Raw genomic sequence first — 23,583 nt, 5'->3', positions numbered from 1 at the left:
GAAGAAATAGCTGGGTTTAAGCAGGACAGAATGCGAGCATAGCAGGGAGCAGGCTGGGTTTGCAAATCCAGTGAGCCCAGGGTCGTTATGTGGGGCCACGTTCAGAGGGAGAGCATGGGGGGCTCCGTGGAAGTGTGGCCACTCGTCTCCCCTGGTCTCTGTGGCAGTGTCCAGTGGCCCCAGAACCTGAAATCTTTCTCTTAACCCTGGCATCCTCCCTCGGGGTCTCCTGTTGACATCAGCAGGGGGATCAATAAATCTTCCGGGACCTGCCTCTGTGCTCTCTGGTCGGCCTCCTCAGTAGAGTCGCACATGAGTGAACAGAAGGATCATTGCCGGGGAGGGAGAGCCACGCGTTATGTGTCCTGTGCCCTCACTTTTGCTGTTCCAAGCAGTAGTTTAAACAGGCTGCAGCCGAGAAAGGCCGATGCTGGGTTCAGGTATCCTGGAACTCTGCTGGGAGCAGACACAGGTGTTCCTCCCTTGTCGGGGGTAAGCCGTGTGACAGCGGGGGACCAAGGAGAGGTCTCACAGCCACCCAGTTCAGAGAACTCAGGTGGGGTGGGGCTGTTTGCCTAGATCTGGGCCCCTCTCTGGACTGGGCATTAGGATTCCAGAAGCAGATGCTTTCGTGAGAACCCTGCCTGTCTGGATCATGTGGAGGCAGAGGCGAGTCAGGGCTTGGCTGTTTGTGTGCTCGCTGCAAAGAGCTTAGTTATCTTTTCTCCCCAGTGGTCTCTAGCCTTTGAGCCAGAGCTCTTGACCGCCTGTTTCTCTGACACTGAGGTTCCTGGGAGACCCCCTCCAGGCCTGTGGGTGTAGAGAATGGAGGAGGAGGTTAGGAAGCTGGGAAGTCTTAGCTAATGCCCACCTAGTCCTCATTCGTGTTGACACGGGCGGGCGTTGGGCAGGACACACAGACGAGTGACCTCTGTCTCCTTCCCCAGCTACGAGACCACCTCGAGCGAGGAGACCAGTGGTGAGGACAGCTCCCCAGAGGACCTGTCTGACAGCGAGGCTGAGAAGAAATGTGAGGGCCTGGAATACAGGCGGGGCAAGGATGCCCACCCCAGCAGCAAAGCGGGGCAGGGTGTCCCTGAGGGCACTGGCAGCGCAGGCCAGGAGAGTGGGCCTGGGGAAGAGCTCCCCCGCCCCAAGGCTGAGAGGTGAGTCAGAGGGGCACCGACAGGGGCGCTCGACCCTGGACAAAGGGCAAGGGCGGTTGTTCACCCCTTTATCCAATCCTTATTCATTCCTTCATCCATCTACTCACCAGTGTTCATTGAGTTTCTGTTCTACACCAGGTACTGTACACTGGTTGAACTAGACAGACGTGACTCCTGTCTTCACAGGAATACTGTCACAGACTGTCATGAAGCCAACATCGTCCTTACTCTGAACATGTGAAGGACTTTACATGTATTATCTCATATAATCCTTGAACAATCCTGCAAGGTAGAAAGTATGACCATCCCCACTTTACAGATGTGGAAACAGAGGCCTAGAGAAGTTAGGGGACCCAGCTGGCACAGCGGGGTCCCGACCCAGGGCTTCTCCGATCTTTCCCACATGCTGTCTGCCTGTTCCGTTGGCCATGCTGACCTAACCCTGCCTTTTAATATGAGGGGAGGTGGTGGGGCCGGCCCCGTGGCTTAGCCGTTAAGTGCGCACGCTCTGCTGCTGGCGGCCCGGGTTCGGATCCTGGGCGCGCACCGACACACCGCTTCTCCGGCCATGCTGAGGCCACGTCCCACATACAGCAACTAGAAGGATGTGCAACTATGACAGACAACTATCTACTGGGGCTTTGGGGGGAAAAAATAAATAAATAAAATCTTTAAAAAAAAAATAATAATAATAATAATATGAGGGGAGGTCGTGTGGCCAGCAAAAGCATCCTGCTTTTGGAGTTGGACACCCCGGGTTCAAATCTCACATCTGCATGCGTTACTCTAGACCAGGTACTTAAGTCGTGGTCACCTCACTTGCCTCATCTGTAAAACGTGGATAATGGCAGCCTGCTAGGTGTGGTCTGAGGACTGGATAAGAAAAGTACGTAAAATGCCCAGTGACGTGCTTGCCACATGATGGGCTCTCAATAAATGGGAGAAGTAAGAACAGTCAGTGCCACTGTCATCGCTGTCACCGTCCCCAGCCTGCTTGCTGGAGGAGTGACGGGCAGTGAGTATGGCTGACTGTTCAGCAGGTGGACGGGGCTGCTCCAGTGTGGCAGCACCGTAAGGACGTGATGAGAGCGGAGCTTCCCGGTGACCAGTGCCATCGAGTCCCAGCCTGGCCTCTAATGCCGCGTCTGCCATTATGCTAACACAGGAAGGATGCTGGTCATCGAGCACGCCCGGCCTAATTGATTTCCATTTTATTGACTTATTAGCACTATGGTGTCCTTCGTGGAAGAATAACCTGAAGAAATTCGCTGGTATGGATTGGGTTCTTTGGATTTGTCAAGTTGCTCCAGCAGAAAATGTTTGATCCAAAGTCAGAAAGACAACCCTCCCTTTCCCGGCATGTCAGGAATTGCCGTTGGGCCTGTGGCCCCCACTTTGGTGGGGCCATACTTGGTGATCTGCTCCTGTCCCCCCAAAAACAAAAAAAGCAGGGTGAAAAGGGAAATGGGCTTGACTCACCCTTCAGAGGAGTTCAGAAGCCTCGTTGCCAGGAGGCTGTATCCACCCGGATTTCTGAGGAATGAATGCCCCTCATCTGGGGAGTTGCCCAGCTTGGGTGTTTGAGCTGCTGAGAAGTGAAAGAGGAGAGTGAAAGTTGAGGTGGGGATAAGCTTCTTTTTCATCAGCATGGAGTCTGATATATACATATATTTATTTTTCTTTAGATATAAACCCTCAGAAGAGTTCCTTAATGCATGCCGGGCGTTGAGCCAACATCTGCCAGAAACTGCGACCACCACCGACCAACTCTTGGTACCCTGATTTTTCATTGTCGTGTCTGTACTGTTAGTTCCCACTGGGTGACTTTGGTCCCTTGCCTCAGCAGCAGTGTGGCATGCACACAGCCGTCCCTTTCCTCTGGGCGCTCGCTCATGCGCCCAAACTCTGCTGCCTCAGGGGGCGGACCGTGCTGGGAAAGGGGGAGTGATGCATCTGCACAAGAGAGCAGGCCTGTGCTTGGGGCGTTACCAGCTGGTATTAGGCATTGCGCCCTGACTGTCAGTCATAAAGCTATTTGTGGCTTAGGCTCAGAATTGCCTTGCAGTTGAGAGAGCTGTGGGTAGAGTGGGAAAGAGCGTGTGGAAGGGGACCCACGGGTTCTGTTCCCAGGAGCGCTGCCTCTGAGATACCGGGCAGGGCAGTTCAATGCTCAGGGCCTTGGTTTCCCCATTGATGAGGTGTGGGTGGTCTCCTTCACCCCCAAGCCCTGGCATTTAACTCTGTAGTCTTTACTGGTTTTCTTGAGGTGCACCTATGGGTCCAAGACCACAAACAAGAAAATACACCTGTTTCCTCCTTAACACCTTCCTGCCACGGAGATTTAAACACAGAATAATTGGGTTCTACTTGCAATCCAGAGATACTGGCACACAGACACATTTTCCCAAAGTAGGAGAGCAGCTGGTAAGACCCAGCATGTAACAACTTGTAAGCATTTTTAAAGACCATTTTGTTCTTTGCAGAAGAGTCTTAGGAGTAAAAACGATCGATTCAGCCCAACCCATTGTCATTATTTTATCTTAGCTGATTTGGCAAATAACTGTTCCCAGATTGATAAAGAGCCAATGTGTGATGTGGATGTTGATCGAAACTCCTGTTACTTATTCTTAAGTCAATTACAGAATAAGTTATTTCTTAGCTCTACATTTAAAACCCACCACTATGTTCCTTAATATGAGCATCTTTCTCCAGATTCTCCTGAAGATTCCCTGGATAAAGGAGATATTCTGATAGATAAAAAGTGTTTCAGCTGCGAAGATTCCACTGTTTCCACCTAGACGAGTGATCAGAGGCTACGCAGATCTGACACCACATCCATGTTAGGGTCACAGGCCCCCCCACCTTAGAAACAAAGCAGAGTATACAAGGACCTCACTCTGTAGAGCCAGGGGAGGTTAGGGAGCCTGCCCTTTTTTCATCCCTGTTTTGTAGACTAGTAAGGTTCAAAAACGTTGTATGACTTCCAAGGTCACACGGCTGAGCCAGGACATAAGCCTGGCCACCTTGGTTCAGTGACTCCCAATGCAGTGCCTTTTCCAGAATGAGTATGGAATCGTTTCTGATAATCCCATCCCCGTAGTTTCTCCTCCCCTTTAGACAAATGGTCTAAACATGTTCCATGTTGAACACTTAGGTCACGTCACACACGGAGTGGGTGTCATCCGCTCTGGAACTCTCCTCATTCATGGTTCCAAAGGAGCTGAATACTGCAGACAGCGGGGTCCTGCGATGGGTTCTTAAACCATCTTCTCTGAAGGTCCTAGCAAAGCTTAAAAGCCAAAAATAATTCAAGCACAGCTATCTGGGTTTTATTTCAAGCACAAGTTGGGCGTGTTGTTGGTCTTAGCTTTCAGCATGCATTTTTCCCATTACTACAATGTTGTGGCTTTCCAACTATGTGTATTAAAAACATGCAGCAGTCCTGGTAGAGTCTGGGCTGAGGTCTGGACAGGCTGGCTGTGCGTGCGTGGAAGAGAGGATCTTGGTTGTCCTGTGCGTGTGGGGATGTGATCTAAGCTTCAGCTTCCACCCAGTGAAGTGCTTTGTTACCGGTTGTCATGTTGCTCTCCCAGTCTCCCTTTCTGCCTCAATGGGGGGCCAGTCGCGGGGGCCATACTGTGACAGGTTCACAGTATGTTGCTGCGTCCCCAACCCCGCTAGCTCTGAGCCCTCCAGGAGTAAGTTGCATGGGGAGTTGGAGGGACAGAGGTGGAGGCATCAAAAGCTGACTTTTCCCAGTGGAAACGAACACCCCAGCTGGAGCATCTAGGCCAGGTAACCTCTGGACTTGGAATCTTTTGGTGTTTCAGAGGCAGAGCCTGAACACCATCAGGCAAGAGTGGTTCCGCATCTCCAGCCGGAAGTCGTCTAGCCCTGCTGTGGTGGCCGCCTACCTCAACGGGGTCCAGCCTCATTCCCAACACGTCCTCAAGCTGCTTGTCAACCTGGCTGATGGCAACGGGAACACAGCCCTTCACTACAGCGTGTCTCACTCCAACTTCCCTGTCGTGAAGCTGCTGCTGGAGACAGGTCAGAGCTGGCTGCTTCTGTGCAGCCTGCGCCCCTCCCGGAGGGCAGTGCTTGTACCCACTTCTTTCCAGCAAGAGACTCCTCACTGTTGAGTTCCTCCTGTATAGGAGCTGGACTGGACCATGTTGCCTTTATAATATCATTTATCCTTCACAACACTCCTGTGATGTGGGTATTATTATTCTCATGTTGCACTTGAGGAAACTGAGGCTCAGAGAGTTATATACTTGCTCAGGTCACAGGGCTGGTAAATAGTCGAGACGGACTTTGTATTCGGTCTGTCCAACCCCAGAGCTATACCACACTGCCCCTAGGAGAGGTCACGTGTTACATCTTCATAAGTACGTTGTAGCAAAGGCCGTGGCTCCGTTTGATCAATTTGACTCAATTTGGCTCAGTCATCCTTCACCAAATATTTGTGGACTACGTGTGAGGTCCATGCTGGCCACCACCAGGGATGCAAAGGTGAGCCAGGTGTGAGCCCTCTGCTTCCCAGGAGGTCACAGCCTGATGATCAGGGTGGAGCAGGGAGACAGCTCACGAGAGAGAGGTACAGAACGTGATTCCAGGACAGAAGTGAGACAATGTCCTGTTCAGGGAGCAAGGAAGGTACACTGAAGCAGGTGGGATCCAGCAGAGGGAGAAATCTCCCAGAGGAGAACACCAAGGAGGTAAGAAAGGAAAATCTGGAGACCAGAAGGCTTCCGGTTGGATTGGGACATGAATTAAGGTTGAGGAGGTAGGTGGAACCACAGCGTGGAGGACCTTGAGTGCCAGACCGAAGAGTGTGAGCCTATCTGAAGGCAGCGAGCAGTCAGTCCAGGGTGGTGAACAGGGGAACACCGGAACCAGGCGAGTTCTCCACAGAGGTGAATTTGGTGGTAGGAGCAGGGGCAGGAGGTGGCGGGCCAGGCAGGAGGCCATTGCAGGGTCCACAGAGAGGTAGTGAGGGATCACAATAGGAGAGGGTGGTAGGAATAGAAGAGCAGAAAGCCACTGGGGAGCTAGTGACAGACTGGCTGTGAGGGAGGGGAGTGGGGTTCTCTGATGTGTTGGGCCTGAATGGCTGAGAAGATGGTGCAAAAGGAGGAGAACAAGTGTGGGGGAAGCAAAAAGGATAATTCAGTTTGGGGCAGATTTTGAGTTTCCCGTAGGTCGTCCAGATGGAAGTTTCCAGAAGGCTATTGAGAATTCCAGATCCAAAATTAACGGGCAGTAGACTTTTGGGTGGGGCCAGCTAGAGCACAGCCAATGGAGTCCTTTAGGAAAGGAATGTAGATGGAGAAGGGAAGAGGCTGGAGAGGGAAGCCCTGCGGAATGCTTGCATTTAGGGGGAGAGAGAGAGAGCACACCGGTGGAGGAGACCCAGACGAGCTGTGTGAGAAGCAGGAGAAATAACAGAATAGTGGCCAACAGGGACCAATGATGAAGACAACGTCAGGAAGAGAGATCATCCGCTGGGCCAATATGATAGTACCCTTGAAGGATGATGCCTGGGCTTGGCAGGTTTGGGAGGGGTTCACTGGTGACTTTGAAAACAGCCGTTTCAGGGAGATATTGGGAGGAAGCTGGATTGCAGAGGTGAAAGGAGTGAAGTGGGTGGGTCGGGAAGGCAGTGATGCAGCGTCATGACTGGAGGAGGCAGGAGAGACTGCAGTTATTTTTGTGTGTTTGGGGATAGAGGATACCTGAGCACGTTTGTTGGCTGAGAAGAAGAGTCCAGGGAGGCGGGGAGGGGGACAGAAAGGGAGACAGAGACAGAGATAAAGAGAGAGAGAGAGATTAAAGATACAAAGAGGAGAAGAAGCTTGGTCTTGCAGGAGCTGGAAAAACCTGGAATCCACAGCAGATGCAGATGAGGTCAGCCTAGTCACGCTGCTGGATATTTGTTCCTTTGAGATGGAAATGAAAGGAAGGGAAGGTGGTAAAGGTCCAGAGAGATGCTGAGGAGGAAGAAGAGACATGAAGGCCACTTGCTTTTTGATCTTGGCCTTGATCTTCTCGGGAAAGAGAGAGCGGGTTCTGGGTTGTGCAATCTGGAAAGGGGTGGTTAATAGTCAAACAAAGAACTCTGCAAGGATTGCTGAGCGTCCCCATGGTCTGCTGACACCAGAGCACAGGGCTCAGAGTGGACTTTCAGCAGCGTGTGTGACAACATCAAGCAGCCTGGGAGTGACGGTGTGGACAGGTGGGTGATGGGGCTGACTGAAGGTGTGTGGGTCCCCGAAATGTCATCTATGAGTTAGGGAGGCTGTCGGGGGGATATCTAGGAGGGTCCCTACCAGAGGTTAAGCCCCAAATGCTCTCCACAGATTAGGCCCTCGGCTGAGCACCCGGCATATGAGATCTCATTTAATCCCATAATGATCGTATTAATAGGGATGATTATCCCTGTTTTATGGATGACGAAAGTGACGCTCAGGAAAGTCGACAGGCTTGTCCGAGATCACGTCACAACTAAGTGTGCTGCTGGGGTTTGAAGTCAACACCATTGAGTTGTTCTTCTCATTCCTGGCATCCAGGAAGTGGAGCACTTGCTGGATCTGTAAGCCTTATTAGGAGGCTGGAGGGGGAGTTTAAATGGGCATCGGAAAGTCTGAATTCTGGTTCCAAGAGCTTTCTCCCAACTTGGATCTTGTCCACCAGCTTAAACCCCTCCCACGGCCTCCCATAGCTCTTAGAATGGAAGGCAGCTTCCTCAGCCTGGCCCTCAGCAATCCCAGATGGCCTAGCTCCCACCTGCCTTCACTCTCTCTGCCACCACCACCATCCTCCTTCCCTCCACTCCGGCCACGTGGCCTCAAACTCGCAGAGCGCATTCCCTCCTTGGGACCTTTGCACTTGCTTTGTAGCTGGAGTCTCTTCCCTGAAACTCTTCTCATGACTGGCTCCTTCTCGTCCTTCAAGTGACAGCTCAGATGTCACCTCAGCAGGCTTCCTGGTGACTCCATCTGAAGTGGCTGCCCCGTCTCTCTCTCTCTAGGGGAACACCTTGTTTCTTTCTTTCGATGATCTTTGCTTGTCACTTCTGCCCAACAGAACTCAGTTAACTCAGTCATGGGGGCTTCTGTCGTCTTGTCCCTTTCAGTATCCCAAGCACCTAGACGAGTTCCTGGCTTATAGTAGGTGTTGAGTGAATCTATCTGTTAAGTGACCCCTGGGAGCTAGGTTAAATTCCAGGAAATTTTCAGTTCTCCAGAATTCCGTCAAGCGCTTTTCACCTGAATGGATAGGTGACGTACATAATGACAGCCCCAAGTTCTTTCTGCTTCCCACATTATCAAAGGAAGATGCAGTTACAGTTCTAACATGGAGCCGATTTTGTTGGATTTCAGTTCCTCATGGGTTCATGGGTGCCATAAATGTGGTAGCTGTGTTGAGGAAGGCGCACACCTGAGTGGAGCGTGCCTCTGTGTCCGTTTACCACGTTCGATGTCAGGGGCTGTCAGTAAGAACAACTTCCACTGCTCTTTGAGGGCCTTCCCCACCAGTCACAGTGCTGGTGTGGTACACATATGCACGGCCACATACGGTCCTTGTGGGGACCGTGAGGCAGATATGAGCTGCATTTTCCAGGTGAGCAAACTCAGGCTCAGAGAGGTCAGCTCATGTGGTCAGGGTCACAGAGCCAGTCAGGAGCTGAGCCAGAATTCCAACCATGATCTGTCACCCTCCCAACCTGGGCTTTTTCTGCTACCCCAAACCAGGTTTCAGGGACACTGTGAGACCTTGGAAGCCCCTGTTATGTGCGCAAAGAATCCAGAGATGGGGAATGTGGAGCCCTCGTCTTAAGTAGCTCACAGACATGCAGCTGTTAGCAGTTCTCCAGGTGGGCCGGGCCAGGCCCGAGGATGGACGACATCAGATTAGGCTGTTGTAAATTTTTGCTGATGTTGGCTGAGACTCCATCAGTGCTCATCAGCCCTGAAGTGGCTTGGAAGCTTTTCCCTTTAACGACTGGAAGAGCTATGTGGCCACAAGCATGAGGTCTGAAGGGGGCAGGGAGAAGAGGCCGAAAGTGCCGTTCCCTTCCCTCCCTGGAGGAGGCCTGTGGAGGGGGACGGACGGTCACACTCCCAGACCTGGGCTCCCTTCCCTGGCAATTGTGAAGCATCGGGAAAGCACATTGGAAACTGTGAGGGGCTGCAGGAGGTGACCTGTCTGTGGAACACAGAGCTCAGTCCTTTGTGACCCATCCTTCGTTTTGCCAGATGGCCGCTGCAGAGGAGGAGCATGCTTGTCCTCCCCTCCCCTCCAGGCTCCTGGGGGGCTGCCCAGAAGCTTCTGCTGTGAAAGCCCTGGGTCCTCAGCCCTCACTCTGCTGAGCTACAAGTCATGTTTCTGAAGAGAGTAGAGAGAACCACGACCTGAGGCTCATTTACACCTCTCTGAAGCAAATAAAATCGTTCTGGGGTAAAAACAGAAGAGTCACTAGCAGGCAGTGCACACAATCCCGTCTTCACCAGGACGGAGCTGGGAGGCCATGCTTGGAGGTGTGATTCAGCTTTCCTGGCCCAGCTGCTCATGACAGCGGTCAGAGGAGCTTTGGGGAGGAAAGTGCTGATTTCTCTGTATCCACCGGCATCCTGGTATCACTGTGGTACATTTCTGAAAAATTGTTGGGGTTGGCTGGAGGGAATGTCGGCCAATGTTGGTTTTTCCCTTGCACGGAACTTGTCAGTATCCGTGACTGACATTTTTTTAAAAACCAGATGTGTTACAATGCATACCCAAGTCTTCCCGAGCGAGTAGCAAGGATATAAAGACAATAATACCGTTCTGGACAATAATAATAACAACACTTAACGCTTTCTGAGTGTTTACTATGTGCTAGGTGCTGTGCTAAGTGCTTTTGGTATTTGAACTCATTAAATTTCTATTATCATCCCCATGTCACAGAGGAAATGCTAAGAAAGGCCCGGTGACTCGATCTCTGAGATAGTTTTACTATTGTCCAAACATAGGTTTTTCACATAAGCAGTGGTACTGGGAGGATCTGCTTTCCCACACAGCATCTCCCGTGAGAGGGGGGATGTTGACACAGCAGACAGCAGGCTGATAACCTCCTGCGCCTCCTTTGGTGGGAGGGATAGGAATGCACATCCCCAGGGTTACAAAGCAGAAATTTCTTTTGAGTTCTCATTTAATACTTCATCTTAAAACTATGCCAGTTTTTCCTTTTTGTGAAATGTATATTCTTAATTGCTTTAATATAAAAATGTATGGAGTCGTTTTCCCCTCCGTTTTTCAAATGAGATGGTTATTCCTGGAAGATTTCCCATGTTTATCCTGTGGCATTCTCATGCCCCTTGGTACATTGCACAATGTATCACTAGAGCTTTGGAAGGACCTGCAAACACAGCCATCAGCTTAGGAGACACACATAGGCACAGAGAGAGTGAAATCTGAAGTTGCGGCCATGGGTGACATGGGGCCGGGTGAGTGGTGGGCTCTGGAGCCTGACAGACCTGAGTCCTGGTCTCACCTCACCTTCGCTTGGGCAGTTTATGTAGCTTCACTGGCCTTCAGTGTCCTCATCTGTGAAATGGGAACATGTCTTGGGCTCCGCTTTAGGAAATAAAGCCATGGTATTGGCCCCCTTGGCCATCTCTGACTCTGCCGTCAACCTTTCTTGCTGGGTATCCTCAGAAAACTTGTAAAGAAAAGTAGCCACTTTGAAGGGCTGCTAAAAATGTAAAACATGGATTCAACCACTGGGAAAGGATTGCCCTGTTCCGTGGCCTTTTAGCCAGCAGGCAGCGTCCTGTTGATCAGGCTGGAGCGGGGTCTTGCCCTGGCCCCTCGGGAGCCGTTCCAGTGGCTGCTCCTCTTGCAGGTGTCTGCAGTGTGGACCATCAGAACAAAGCTGGCTATACCGCCGTGATGATCACTCCCCTGGCTTCTGCAGAGAGCCATGAAGACATGGCTGTTGTCCGGAAGCTCTTAAGAGAAGGAAATGTGAACATCCAAGCCACTCAGGTAGGAGGTGTGAACATGATCTCCTCCTTAATAAATGTGGGCACTTCCCAGTTTTATTCTGCCAGCGGGGTGAGAAATTCATGCAGATCCACGTAGGGTTTTTAACTCAAGAGGTCTGGGCTTTCCAAACGGCATCTTTCCAAAGCCTGAACGTTTGATTTCCTCAAAGGCTCCCGAGACCCAGAGGCAGCTGGGACAGAGGTCAGTGAGCTTGTAATCTGTGTCCCAGTCTGAAAGTGGGCAAATTCCATCTGGACTCGACTTCTCGAATCAGATATTCCCACACTTAGCTCCTTGAGAAGGCATTTGCTAGTTGGCTGCTCTAGGAATGCCCTGCAGGTGATCCACCTTGCTCATGAGCCCCAACTCCCAATTCCCACAGGGCGGTGTGAGGGGGACCAGGTCCCCGTGCTGGAGAGGGGTCCTTCCCTGCCAGCCACCACCTCACCGCACGCCTGTGCTCTTTGTGCAGGGAGGCCAGACGGCGCTGATGCTGGGAGTCAGCCACGACAGGGAGGACATGGTCCAGGCGCTGCTCAGCTGCCAGGCAGACGTCAACCTGCAGGACCACGAGGGGTCATCGGCCCTCATGCTGGCCTGTCGCCATGGCAACGCTGACATGGTGCGGCTGCTCCTGGCACACCCGGCCTGCGACAGCAGCCTGACTGACAAGGTGAGACTCAGGCGATTAACAAGTAGGTGTTTGCCTCCCTTCCTGAAAAGCGCCTTGCCAGCCAGCGGAATTCAGGGAACCGTCTGGCAGCAGCAACCGAATCAGCCTCCTAAGGCTGTTGTGGGATTTAAATGAGATGATCCATGGTGAATGCTGGGAGCATTGGAGCTGGGGAGCCCCAGACACTAGCCTTTCACCCCATCCTGAGGGGACGTGCCCAGGCCTGGCTGAGGCCCTGAGCCTCCTCTGGTCACGGCAGTAATAGTGCGTGGGCTTTGAGGCAGCAGCTTGGATGGGGACCCCCTGCTGTCTGTGGGGTCTCCCAAAAGGCTGGATAAGGAGCCAAGTGGAAATCAGGTCCCCTCCTGGCAGTGATCCGCCTCACAGGGCAGCCCCTCCATCAAGCCAGCCTGCTCAGGTCGTGCCGCGGACATGTGCTTCTTCCATAAACTGCCTTGTGAGGCGCTGGTGAGGATGATGGTGACAGCTAACGTGTGTCAAGAGCTTGGTGCCGGGCACTGTACTGAGTGTTCCATCCCACTTAAATCCCACACCAGCCGGGGAGGGGGCTCTGTGGATGCCCAGTTTGCTCACAGGTGCCCTGGGCTTGGGTGGCTCACCCAAAGTCACAGCGAGTGGAACCAGCTCCGTCCACTCCTAAGCCCACACTCAGCTCTGCATCATCGTCACTTGTCACACTGTGGGGCCACGCCTCTGGTTCCTGCTGAGTCCCCAGCACCGAGCAGAGTGTCTGCCACACATCAGGCAGGTGAATCAGTGTTGAATGAGTGAACCCCTGAGCTTGAGGTGGACGGTCAGGACGCGGTCCTTTTACTGGTTGTTACGGTAGGTAATAACTCTAGAGTCCTTGTGGGACATTACCTCGCTGATCCTCCGTCACCCAGCGAGGTGGAGACTGCTGGCCCATCTTTACCACCAAGGAGACAGGCGTGGAGAGCTTACGTTGCTGTCATGGGTGCAGGCTGCGGGTCCTTGGAGCAGGGATTCAAGCCCCGGCCTGACTCCAGTGTCCTATTGTTGGCACTATCCTCCTCCACACTCTCTTAACACCCACAGTTCAGGGCAACAAGGGCCTGGGGAGGGGAGAGAGTCCCCCACCTGCTCTTACTAGGCCACATCTGAACTGCCCAAGATTATTCCATCAGCGATTCAAGCTGCTGGGTCCCTCCCACGCCCAGGAACAGCCACCCCAGTCCAGTGTCTCAGGTCCTGTGAACCCCAGCTCCATCCACGGCTGTATCTGAGATAATGAGAGAACACAGACCCTCCTGAAATGCACGTGGGAACATGGGCTGCTGGAAACAAGAGCCTCCTTGTCCAAACACTGTACAGTCAGACAAAGGATCTGCGTTAATGAGCCCCCACAGGGTCGCCCTGAGGCAGGAGGAGGCAGCCCCTCAAACTGGAGCAGGCCAGGGCCGTCTTAGAAGTGACCACTGCTATTGCCCGAGGAGGCCTGAGATGCAGGCCCGTGGGACAGGGCGTGTGAGCCCTGAAGGTCCCTGGTAGCTGGCTAATCATCAGTGAATCTGGACACCTCTGCAGGTGGGTCACAGACGAGAGGTCAGTGGCTGCTCTGAGGAGGTGGAGGAAGGGCCGTCGAGGGGGCTCCGCTGTGCTTCAGACAAATCGAGTGACTGTGAGAAGCGTGGACTTAAATACTCATGAGCGTGAAAGTGGGTTTAGTGACTGTGCCCTCGGGCAGGTCACCTGGCCACTCGGAGCCTCTGTGTGCTCGTCTGTAAAGGGGGCTAGTAACAGACCGTCTCTAAGTGTGGGGATATTGATGAGGCCGGTACTCGACACCTAGGAGGTACCCACTCGACGGGAACTGTCACCGCTGTGAACGGGTGAACAGTGGTGGCTGATGCGAAGCAGCCCCACAGGACTGAGTGGGGACCTCGCCTGCACAGGCAGGGCCTGGAGGGAGTAGGGAGGGTGAGGGTCTGGGGTTAGGAGAGCCAGTCAGAGAGGCCTGGCCCCCAAAGGGAGAAGGGGCTTTCATTCGGGGTGACTTTGCCCCCCAGGGGAGACTCGGCAGGGGACATTTTTATTTGTCACAAGTGGGGGAGGGGTGTTCCTCGCTTCTAGTGGGTCGAGGCCGGGACGCTGCTCAAGTTCCTGCGAGGCACGGGAGCAACGAAGGATCACAGCTTACCCGGCCCAACACGTCGACAGCGCCGCGGTTGAGGAAGCTGATGTAGGCGCGTGCTGCGGTCCAGGTGGGCTCAGATGGCCGTCTCAGTCAAATGCTGGACCAGGGAGAGCCAGACCGGGGTCTGGGACAGGCCGGCTGCAGGTCAGGCCTCGAAGCCTGGGGCGGGGCACTGGCCGCCTGTAGGAGAGGGTGGCGGAAGGTGGGGAGGTGAGGGAAGGCGGGTAAGCGCAGGGGCCCGGCCTTGGGCAGCGGGCCGGCGGAGGTTCTGGACCCCGCTCACGCCCGGTCACCTGCTGCCTGCTTGGTCAGGGTTGACTCAGGGTCACACCCAAATCCCCCAAAGGTGCTATGCTGAGAAGTCTCCGCGGGAGACGGGCCCGTGACTGGGCCGACGGCCACCGAGCCCCCTGCTGGAGCTTCCACTTGGGGGCGAGTCTGCCCCTCTTGTGATCACCGTATCACGTCAGCGGTCAGCTTTCCCACGGAGGCTTAGATGCAGGCCCAGGTTATCTGATAATTCCCTCGGAAAACTGAGAGAATTCAGGTCTTGAAATTGGTTTCTCTCATCCCGCCAACATTTAAAGGTTGATGTAAATGCAGAACCCCCAGAACAGCAGGCAAGGCACTTCCCCTGGGTTAGAAGGTTGTTCAAGAAAGTAGTCACCCAGCCTCTTGGGGCTGCCAGAGTGACAGGACCGGGAGGTGGTGAGGACTGAGCCTGACCCAGGCTCGCCTTTGACGGCTTGTTTGGCAGCCATCAAATCGAGAGCTTCCCGAAGGCAGAGACGATGCCTCCCCATCTTTGCCTGATACGTGGTGGGTTCTTGGTGAGCTCTTATCGTATTGAGGGCTACTTTCCACACACACACACATGCATGCGTGCGCGCACACACACAGGTCCTTTCAGTATCCTCAGGCCTGCAGTCTCGCCGAGCAGGGCTCGCCGTGCCTGGTCCCACTGCAGCTGCATGCCGTGGGCTCGTTCCCGTGTGAGGGACACATGCTCCCAGATGGTGTCCAACCACGCTTTCTGAGTTGAACGTGGTCCCTCATCTCCACGTCTGCAGCTGAGGAGCTCACAGACGCAGGCTGTTGTCTTCAGGCGGGCTCAGTTCAAAGTTCAAAGGTGCATGTGTCCCTGGGCCTCCCTGTGCTCTTTCCCATCACAGCGGTAATCACACCGTCTCTGTGTTTACACAGAGTCTCTGGGTTGACAGCGAGCAGCGATGGAGGCCAGAGTGCAGGGGACGGGCCTAAACAAACCAGGCCCGTCCGTGGGGCTTTTACAAGACTCCTCTGCTGGACGTCTTTGCTTCCTTCCAGATTTGTCCAAGCTAAGAGAACACTCACGAGGATTTAGGGTGCTCTGGGTCTTCATCAGCTTGGAAGCATACCTCTCTGGTACCGTCCAGCTCCCCTTTCCGACAGTGCTAATTGAGGCCCACCAAAGGCAGGCACGGGGCCAGGGCTGGGCCAGCAGGAACAGGCCAGAGCCCGGCCCGACCTCGTGGAGACAGCGTTATCACATCACCCACACCACCAGCTCATAAAGGGCGGTGAAAGGAAGGTACAGGGGTCACGGGGCCTTTTCAGAGACAGAACTTCCTAGGTTTTATGAAGCCCATGTGCCATCCTTGGGGGTCCTGCTGAAATGTGCCCCCTACACACACACATACACACCAGTCATCCCCGAGTGCACTCTGCTCCCCTTCTGGGCTGTGTGGCCCTTTGCCTGCATTATGGTTACTGACTGGACTCCATCCTGCGCACAGAAAAGAGACTGCAGAGTTTTGAGCCGAGCGTGGACACCTCCCACCGGCTTCTGCGGATGTTTCCCGTTTTAGGAAGCGATCCCATCCATACACAGTGGGAACGACCTGGTGGGTCTTGGGTGCCCCCCACGTTATCAAACCCATTTTTTATGCAGCAAGATGTAAGAATATTCACACCAACTAGGCTAAATAAGGATCATAGACAGCCTCAGGTCGGGTTTTCCCTCCAAAGGGGTTACCAAAAAAGTGGTTTGGGGAGCTGTTTAGATTTCAGAGTTCTGGCTGTGAGATGGAGCCCACTCCTGAGACTGGCTGCCCTTGCGGAGCTCAGCATCTGCTCATCTCTCTGGAGGAACGGCCGGTGTTGCTGCCGAGAGCCCTTCTGTGCGGCTTCCTCAGGCAGCAGGACCTGCTGCTTCCTGCGTGGCGCCAGCCGTGCAAAAAGCACTCTGGTGTCCTGTACCAGGAGGTAAAAATGTGAGTGTCCTTCCATGCTGCAAGCCCACTTCTACGAGTTGGTCCTTAGGAAGTGATTAGAAATGGGAAAATGCTTTCTGTACTAAGTTATGATGGTGAAGACTTGGAAACAATCTAAGTCTACAGTAGAAGGGAAACAGTTCAGTAAATTGTGGAGTATTATACAACCAATAAGAAAAATTATATGTTATGATGACTGTGTAAGAACAGGGAAAAATCTTATAGCCTACCATGGTAAGTTAAAAATAAAAGCAGATTCAAAAATTGATACACACTATCATTCCTCTGTTTAAAAACCAACAACAAATTTGCCCAGGAGAAAAGACTGGAGGGAAACACACCAAAATGCGAACTTGCATTTAGGTCCATGTAGTGGAATAACGGAAGAGTTCTTTCCTCTGTTTCCCAATTTTTTAAAAAAAGTATTAAAAACTAAGCAACGTGTCTTTATTTCCATTGCACGGCTCTCTAGGGGTGAATGCTGTTTCCGTGGAAAGGGGCCCATCGCTCCTGAGCCTCATGCCCTATGAACCCCCTCCTCCCCAAGGGTCTCTGGACACTTGGAATAGACTTCCATGCCCCCTGCATGCCCCCTGCTCCCAACTCGCCCTTCCTCTCTGGGGCGGGAGGCAGCTGGGATAAAATTTGTTTCTGCTTTTCTTTCTCCCCTGCAGGCTGGCCGAACAGCTTTGTCCATCGTCCTGACATCACCCGCCCACGTGGAAATTGCAGGGCTTCTGCGTGCCCACGCGGAGCAGGGCAGGTCCCTGGGGCCGTAGGGGCTGCGGAAGAGCTGGCAGCGGGAACAAAGGGCTCCCTCTCTGGATCCTCCCTCGCCCTTGGAGAGGGCATGGGTCAGAGCCCGAGGGCCGCCCCTCAAGAGAAGGAACTATGTCAAATATGCACATACATTCCTGCCGTATAATTCTGCTCATTAAGATGCTTTGTAGTTTTGCCTTAGGCCAAGCCCCCAAACTCCGCGGCTGCAGAGCAGGGTGCAAGGCGCAGGGTGCACTGATGTCTCAGCGTCCCAAACATCCCAGCCTTGAGTTCCTCGTGCCTCCACCCTGTGTAGCGCCGTGTAGCAGGCAGGCAGGAGCACATTAGCACAGCAATACTTTTTACATGGAATTTTTAAGTGCACCATCCTTTTGTTTTTTAATCAACTGTATATGAATTTGTCCGTGGAATATGCATGTCTAGAGAGGATGGCAGTTACGCAGCCGCCCTGGCGATCATCCTCTAGAGGACCCCAGGAGAATCACCACGCGGACGGGTGAGACTGAACAAGCCCCCTTTGGGGCCCTTGTTTAGTTGGAGTTGACAGAGAAGTCTTAAATTCCGTCAAGATAGATAGGAAGAAGCACGTTGGCGTCAGTGCCAGATACAGTCTCGACTGTTTCCGAGTCTTCGAGTGGCTCCAGTTTGCTCTAGGGAAATTGGAATTAGGAAATTCAGTGCAGTGATGCACACCAGTGGTGTCTAGGCAGAGTCCAGTTAGACGTCTGCTCTCCTGAATCTGTGAAACAAATCGATCAGAGTGAGCATCCTCCTGGGTGGGTTACTGTCATCCAGAAGCCCCCGCATTTCCTCCATGGCTGTACCCATGGCCTCATGGTAATCCCCCTCCTTTCCTCTCCTAGCCCTTATGAGCCAACTGTGAGGCTCACCTCCCCCAGGCTCTGAGGTTTCCAAGGCTGCTAATTGCAGAACCTGTGGGCCTGGGCTGCAGCAGGAGTGTGGGGCCCCTGGCAGGGCAGGGCAGGGCCCACCCTGGGCTGATGTCTCTCTCCAAGGCACAGTTCTTTCTTAAACTTCCATAATCCCAGGAGACCACACGTGCCCGGCTCATATTCAGTAAGTCACTCAAGGTTATCTATGAATTTGTTCTTTCTTAAGTCTCTTATGCAAAAAATCTCCCTTCTATAAAAAGGAGAGACATCTAAGTTCGGTGAGCCTCACATTAAAACCCCATTTTGACTCAGATACCGATTTGCTTGGTGCCCCCTGGGTGAGTTACAGAACCTTCTTGGGCCCCAATTTCATCATCTCTGAAAACGGAAATCACCCTACAACCTACTTCCTGGGGGTGTTGTGCAGGAAACAGCTGATGGAAGTTTTGGAATCCAATTTAATGCACAAAGACCGTCTACAGAGATGGCGCGGGAACTTCCGTATTCCGTCGTAATTCACAAGAGAGGCTCAGAGGCCCAGAGCAGGACGCTGACGCCGGACGGCGTGACTCAGGGGTGGAGACAATGGAGCAAATAATGAGCTAAAAATGCTTTAAATGGGTTTATTTTGACCTCAAAGCACATTTTAAAAGCAAAAGCCTACATTAATAAATGTTCTAGCCCAGTGCTTCTCCAACTTTGATGTGCGTACAAATCACCTGGAGATCTTGCTAGAACACAGTAGGGCTGCGGGAGGGAGGGCCTGAGATTGCATTTCTAACCAGTTCCCGGGGATGCTGATGCAGCTGGGCACCCCACACCTGGAGTGCAAGGCTCTGGCCTGTCATGACTGTGTATTAAAATCCTGCCTCTCACTCTTTTGTCTCAAAGTCTCTTTGCTCTTCTCTGCTCTCAGTTCTCAGGAATTTGCGTGTTTGTCTTATTTGCTGTTGTGTGTCTGCAGACAGCAGTGGGGCTCCATGTCCTGTGCTGCCAACTCAGGGTCTCTTTCTGCATCTCACTTGGGGGTGGCAACTTGCATTTGGTCCCTTTTTTTAATATCTCATTGGAGTCCAGCTATTAAAAACAGCTTCTTTACCAGAGAAGGCAAACTGGTTTTCCTAGAGTTTGAAGCCATTGGGTCATTATCAAGAAGACTTTGTCCATCTTTTCTGAGATTTTTAATAAGTTTCTTTTAATCTTGAGTTGGGAACGTGAGCACGTGATCCCATCGGTAATAACTATTCCGTTGAGCCCGGAGGATGGTAAGATGAACAGCCTGCATCCCTCGTTGTCCTCTAGAATTCAGTCAACAAATAGCCAGCACTGGCTTTTAGAAAGCAGCTGTGGCCCCTCTACAAAAACAGTGTCTAAGGGTACTGTGATCCCAAACCTGGGCTTTCAGGACCCTAAGCCACAGCTCCACTGATGAACACATCTGTCAAGCGCCTGACAACACAGCCTCCAGGCAACATAAATCAGGCTTACTGGGGACAGGGATTAAATCCAGGCCTGGGGAGAGACCCACAGGTATTTTAGCCCCCTCACTGCCCTCCTGGAGTGTACAAGCTGCTTGTGGAAGACAGGACTCGTGTGCCGATAGTAAGGAATGAGACTGGGCAACAGTGCATCCCACAGACGTTTCTGGAACGCCCACTGTGTGCAGGCGCTGGGCTCACCTTAGATATATCATAGTGACACGGTTCAGACTGCCATCTCACCATCTGTTTGGGAAAACAGAATGGTGAGAAAGAGGTCCAGAATACCACAGAGGTACCAATAAAGAGCACTCGAGCTGGTCTCAGGAAGTCGAGGGGGGCTTCCTGGAAGAAGAGGTATCTGAATTGCAAACTGAAAGATTAGTGGATGTTAGCCAGAAAAGGAAGAGGGGTGAGAGGTGAAAATGTGCCAGGCAGAGGGACCAGACTGCCGAGGCTGAGAGGTGGGAGAGCAGGCATTTGGGGACCTTCATTCAGTTCAATAGGACTGTCATGTAGAGTTGAGTGAGATGCTGAGGTCAGAGGGTGGATCTGGAAGAGATGAGACTGAAAATACATGGGGATCGGGTCATAAAGTGCCCTACAGCCGTGGTAAGGCTTTGTTCTAAAGGCAGTGAAAGCTATTGGAAACCAGATTCATGATTGAAAAATTCATTCATCTAACTCTCATTTAACACAGACTTATTAGGTCCCTACTTACCTCCAAGTACTGTGCGTGGGGCTGGGGACATACTGGGGGGCAAGGTGGACGCAGAACCTAGGTTTAGCCAGGGAGGAAGACACAAGGCACTTTGGGTCAGTATGGGGCTTGTCGTGACTGGGAAAGACGAGGTGCTCTGGGGATACCTGGGGGAGCCTCAGCCTGTCTGGGTGTGGAGAGGGGTTCCGAAGTCTTCCTGAGGGATATTCAAGCTAGCTGAAGGATGAGTTGGCCTTAGCCAGGCAAAGAGAGCTGAGGAAGAAGCACGTATAAAGCCTCAAGACGAGGGGAGCACTGACACGGGGCGTGGAAAGATCCTCAGGGCTCCTGGACTGGAAACACAAGCCACTGCCAGAGGTTCAGACCCGAAGGAAACAGGAAGGCAGGGACACTCAGACCTACGTCTAGAGAGAGCGCGCCCACGTTCCAGGCACGAGTGGACAAACATTGGTGGACTGTCTCCTCTGGGTCCTGCGCTCCAGGTTCGTGGTTTGGAGGAGAGACGTTGGCTGACGGTGATGTGTGATGGCGGTCTGCACGGTGCTGTGGACACCAACTCGGCCTCAGGGCGTCAGGCAGTCCTCACAGGAGGCGGCTTTTGAGTCAAGTCATGAGGAAGTGTAGGAGTTTGCTAGGCATTCCAGGTGGAACGCAAGCGTAGAGACCTGGAATGTGCCTGCCTGGGAGACGGGGAGAATCTGGGACTGACTTCTGCTCAGTTACGTGAGGAAAGTGCTGGAGAGGAGATCTGGGGGGATGTCAGCAGACACGTCTCGCTCGTGTGTTCAGAGAAGGAATTTGGACTTCAGCCTGGAATTGAGGGGGAACCACAGGCCCCTTTGAGAATCTGAAGCCCTCTTCAGAAAAATGCACACGTGCAAAATTTGCATGTAATTTCAGGGATTCAGAAATCTGTGGTTAAAACTGTACTGCTCTGGGCGGGGTGGGGGGTGAGGGGGGAGCCATCGCAGAATTTCTAAACAGTGAGCCACATGGTCAGTTTTGCCCCTTAGAATGATCACAGCAGGAGGCTGGAGAGAGAGGGACTGGAGGCAAGGGACCAGCTAGGAGGTTCTTGTGGGACCCTGGGGCTGGAGCTGCGAGGCCCGGACCATGGTGGCATCCGTGGGATGAAGGATAGAGCCCCGTGGGAAGGCATCAGGAATAGGGATGTGCCAGGACATGACGACAAATGGGATGGTGGAGGGGGCAAAGATGAGTGATGGGAAAATGGTGATGCCACTGTCGCCAACACCCACTCTTCCCTCCTCCTTAGTAATAGACTCCGCAACTTTCAGTGTGCACGTGGCCACCCAGGGTAGAGACTCCATCTCCCAGGCCTTCTTGCAGCTTGATGTGGCCTCATAATTAGGTTCTATGGGATTTGAGGCAAGTGATGTGAGCAAACTGTGGCTCCTGCATTCCAAGGAAAGGGAGATGCACTTCCCATTCCCACTGGCTGAAATGTGGTCAAGACCCATCTGGATCCATGAAGATGAGGCCAACACCCCAGGGACCACAGAACAGCAAGTCAGAAGGGGCTCAGGTAGCCAACACCATAAAGCCATCACATCTGCTCTGGACTGTTTATCCCCCACTTCCTATGTGAGCAAGAAATAACCTCTACCACGTGTAAGCCGCTGTACATCTGAGTCTCTGCTCTCTGGGAATTGGACCAATGCGCTCAGCATCCCTTGGCCGTCTCACGGGATCTCAGGGAGGAAAAGGAGGAAGGCTCTGGGAAGGAGCATCCTTTTGGTGGCCAGGTACAATGGCTCTCCTTATGGCACCACCCCTCCTCTACGCCCACACAGAATCACCCAGCCACAGCCGAGAAGAAGGGGGGCCTTGTGTCACCCTAGCTGGTTCCTGAACACAGGCTCTGGGCCACAAGGCAGCCAGTCTGTAAGCGAAACAGTGCCTATGAGCTGGCCTGGTGTGGAAGTAGGGGCAGGACGGTTGAATCATCTGAGAAATTTGAATGAAGAAACATGTAGAGTTTCAGGCAGTAGCGATGGGTTACGGTTCAGGAGTGAGAAGCACGAAGGGAGGAGGAGAGGGGTGGGATCTGCGTGCATGGAGGTGAAGAAGCGTAGAAAGTATGAGGAAAAGGTGGAGAGTAAAGAGAAGAAGCCCGTCGACTAGACACCTCTGGACTGTCTGACAGGTCCTCCTGTCCTAGGAACCCCCCTCTCCAGCCCCATCCAGCACCCACATGACTGCACAGGACCTGCCACGTTCCTAGGAGAAAATGTGGCCCCGGCCATCAAAGGATGGTCACCGGACACTTCCTGGGCCAACTGGGCCCTCCCCCAGGAATTCTGGAGCTGGGATTAGAAAGAGGGAGATTCAGTCCCTTCTGGGTGGCTGGGTTCAGAAGCTGCTAGTGGTCAGATTCAGCCTGCGGACAGAGGAGCAGAAAGACTGAAGTCGACCCCTGGCTTCACCAGACAAGCCTTGTTCCTTCCCTCTGGCCCCAGTAGCAGCTACCCTTCAATTCCATAAACACCCTATTGTTTTCTCTTCCAATCTCTCTCTGGGTTGTGTAGCATAGGGGAGGCAACGAAGGGCATGGGGTCTGGAATCGACTGTCCCAGGAGTCGAGTCCCAGCTGGACCGCTGGGCCACACAGGCTCTTGATCTGTAAACTGGGGGACAATGGTTCCTCCTCTGTTCTTGTAAGCAGTTCATCAGGAAGGCACCACAGAGTCCTCAGCCCCTACGACAGAGCTCAGTATACAGAAGAGCACTTCCCCTCTCCCCTGGAGATTTAATCCTTTTCCCTTGACCTGGCCCCATAACAATAGCAGCTTGCCTTCACTGAGTGCTTAGAACTACCCAGGCATGAGTCTTAAGGGCGTTGTATGAAATCATTTACTCCTCATAATCACCCTAAGAGGTAGGTGCTAATATTATCCCTGTTGTACATCTGAAGAAACTGAAGCACAGAGAGGTTGAGGAACTCACCCAAGGCCACACAGCTAGTAAACAGCAGGTCTGGGATTTCAACCAGGAGATCTGGCTCTGTGACTACACTCCACTGCCTGCCGTACATCCGGGGCTCTTCTTGCTCCCTTGAGTGACCCAGGCTGGGAGGGGTCCCCCGCAGCAGGGGGTGGACACTGCTGAGAACACAGCAGCTCAGGGACTGGCACTAAGTCAGCGGCTGACCTTCAGGTGGCCCAGCACAGAGGAGACAAACAGGCAGAGTGTCTGGGGCTGGAACAGCTGAGAGGTCGGGACCGCCTGTGCTCAGGATTCCTGGGGAAGAAAGCGCCTCTGTCCAGGGCACAGATGGTCTGAGCCCACACTGCCTCCGCTGCCCCCTCAGGGGGGAATTCCTTGCAGTTCCAGATCAGTTCCTTCACCCCCTCTCCCATCCCGGGGAGAAGGGCCTGGAACAGAGGGAGCCCAG

General features: G+C 53.1%; 1 protein-coding gene across 5 annotated transcripts in view; it reads left to right on the top strand.

Annotated features, from left to right (window-relative positions):
• The window catches only part of KANK4 (KN motif and ankyrin repeat domains 4), a 61,422-nt gene extending 42,558 nt beyond the window's left edge, over nt 1-18,864 (top strand). For 3 of the 5 annotated variants that reach the window (XM_058538181.1, XM_058538182.1, XM_058538184.1), the window contains 6 exons: nt 948-1,166; nt 2,852-2,939; nt 4,997-5,216; nt 11,053-11,195; nt 11,668-11,868; nt 16,971-18,863. In XM_058538181.1, coding sequence (XP_058394164.1) covers nt 948-1,166; nt 2,852-2,939; nt 4,997-5,216; nt 11,053-11,195; nt 11,668-11,868; nt 16,971-17,075 — 976 coding nt within the window. In that variant the 3' untranslated portion in view covers nt 17,076-18,863. Of the gene's footprint in view, nt 1-947; nt 1,167-2,851; nt 2,940-4,996; nt 5,217-11,052; nt 11,196-11,667; nt 11,869-16,970 lie in introns of all 5 variants that reach the window. The other 2 variants (XM_058538183.1, XM_058538180.1) reach the window with 1 other exon arrangement.
• The last annotated feature ends 4,719 nt before the right edge of the window (nt 18,865-23,583 follow it).

The sequence above is a fragment of the Diceros bicornis genome, chromosome 4 (genome assembly GCF_020826845.1).
Source record: "Diceros bicornis minor isolate mBicDic1 chromosome 4, mDicBic1.mat.cur, whole genome shotgun sequence".
Classification (NCBI taxonomy): Eukaryota; Metazoa; Chordata; class Mammalia; order Perissodactyla; family Rhinocerotidae; genus Diceros; species Diceros bicornis.
This window is presented reverse-complemented; position numbering and strand designations above follow the sequence as displayed.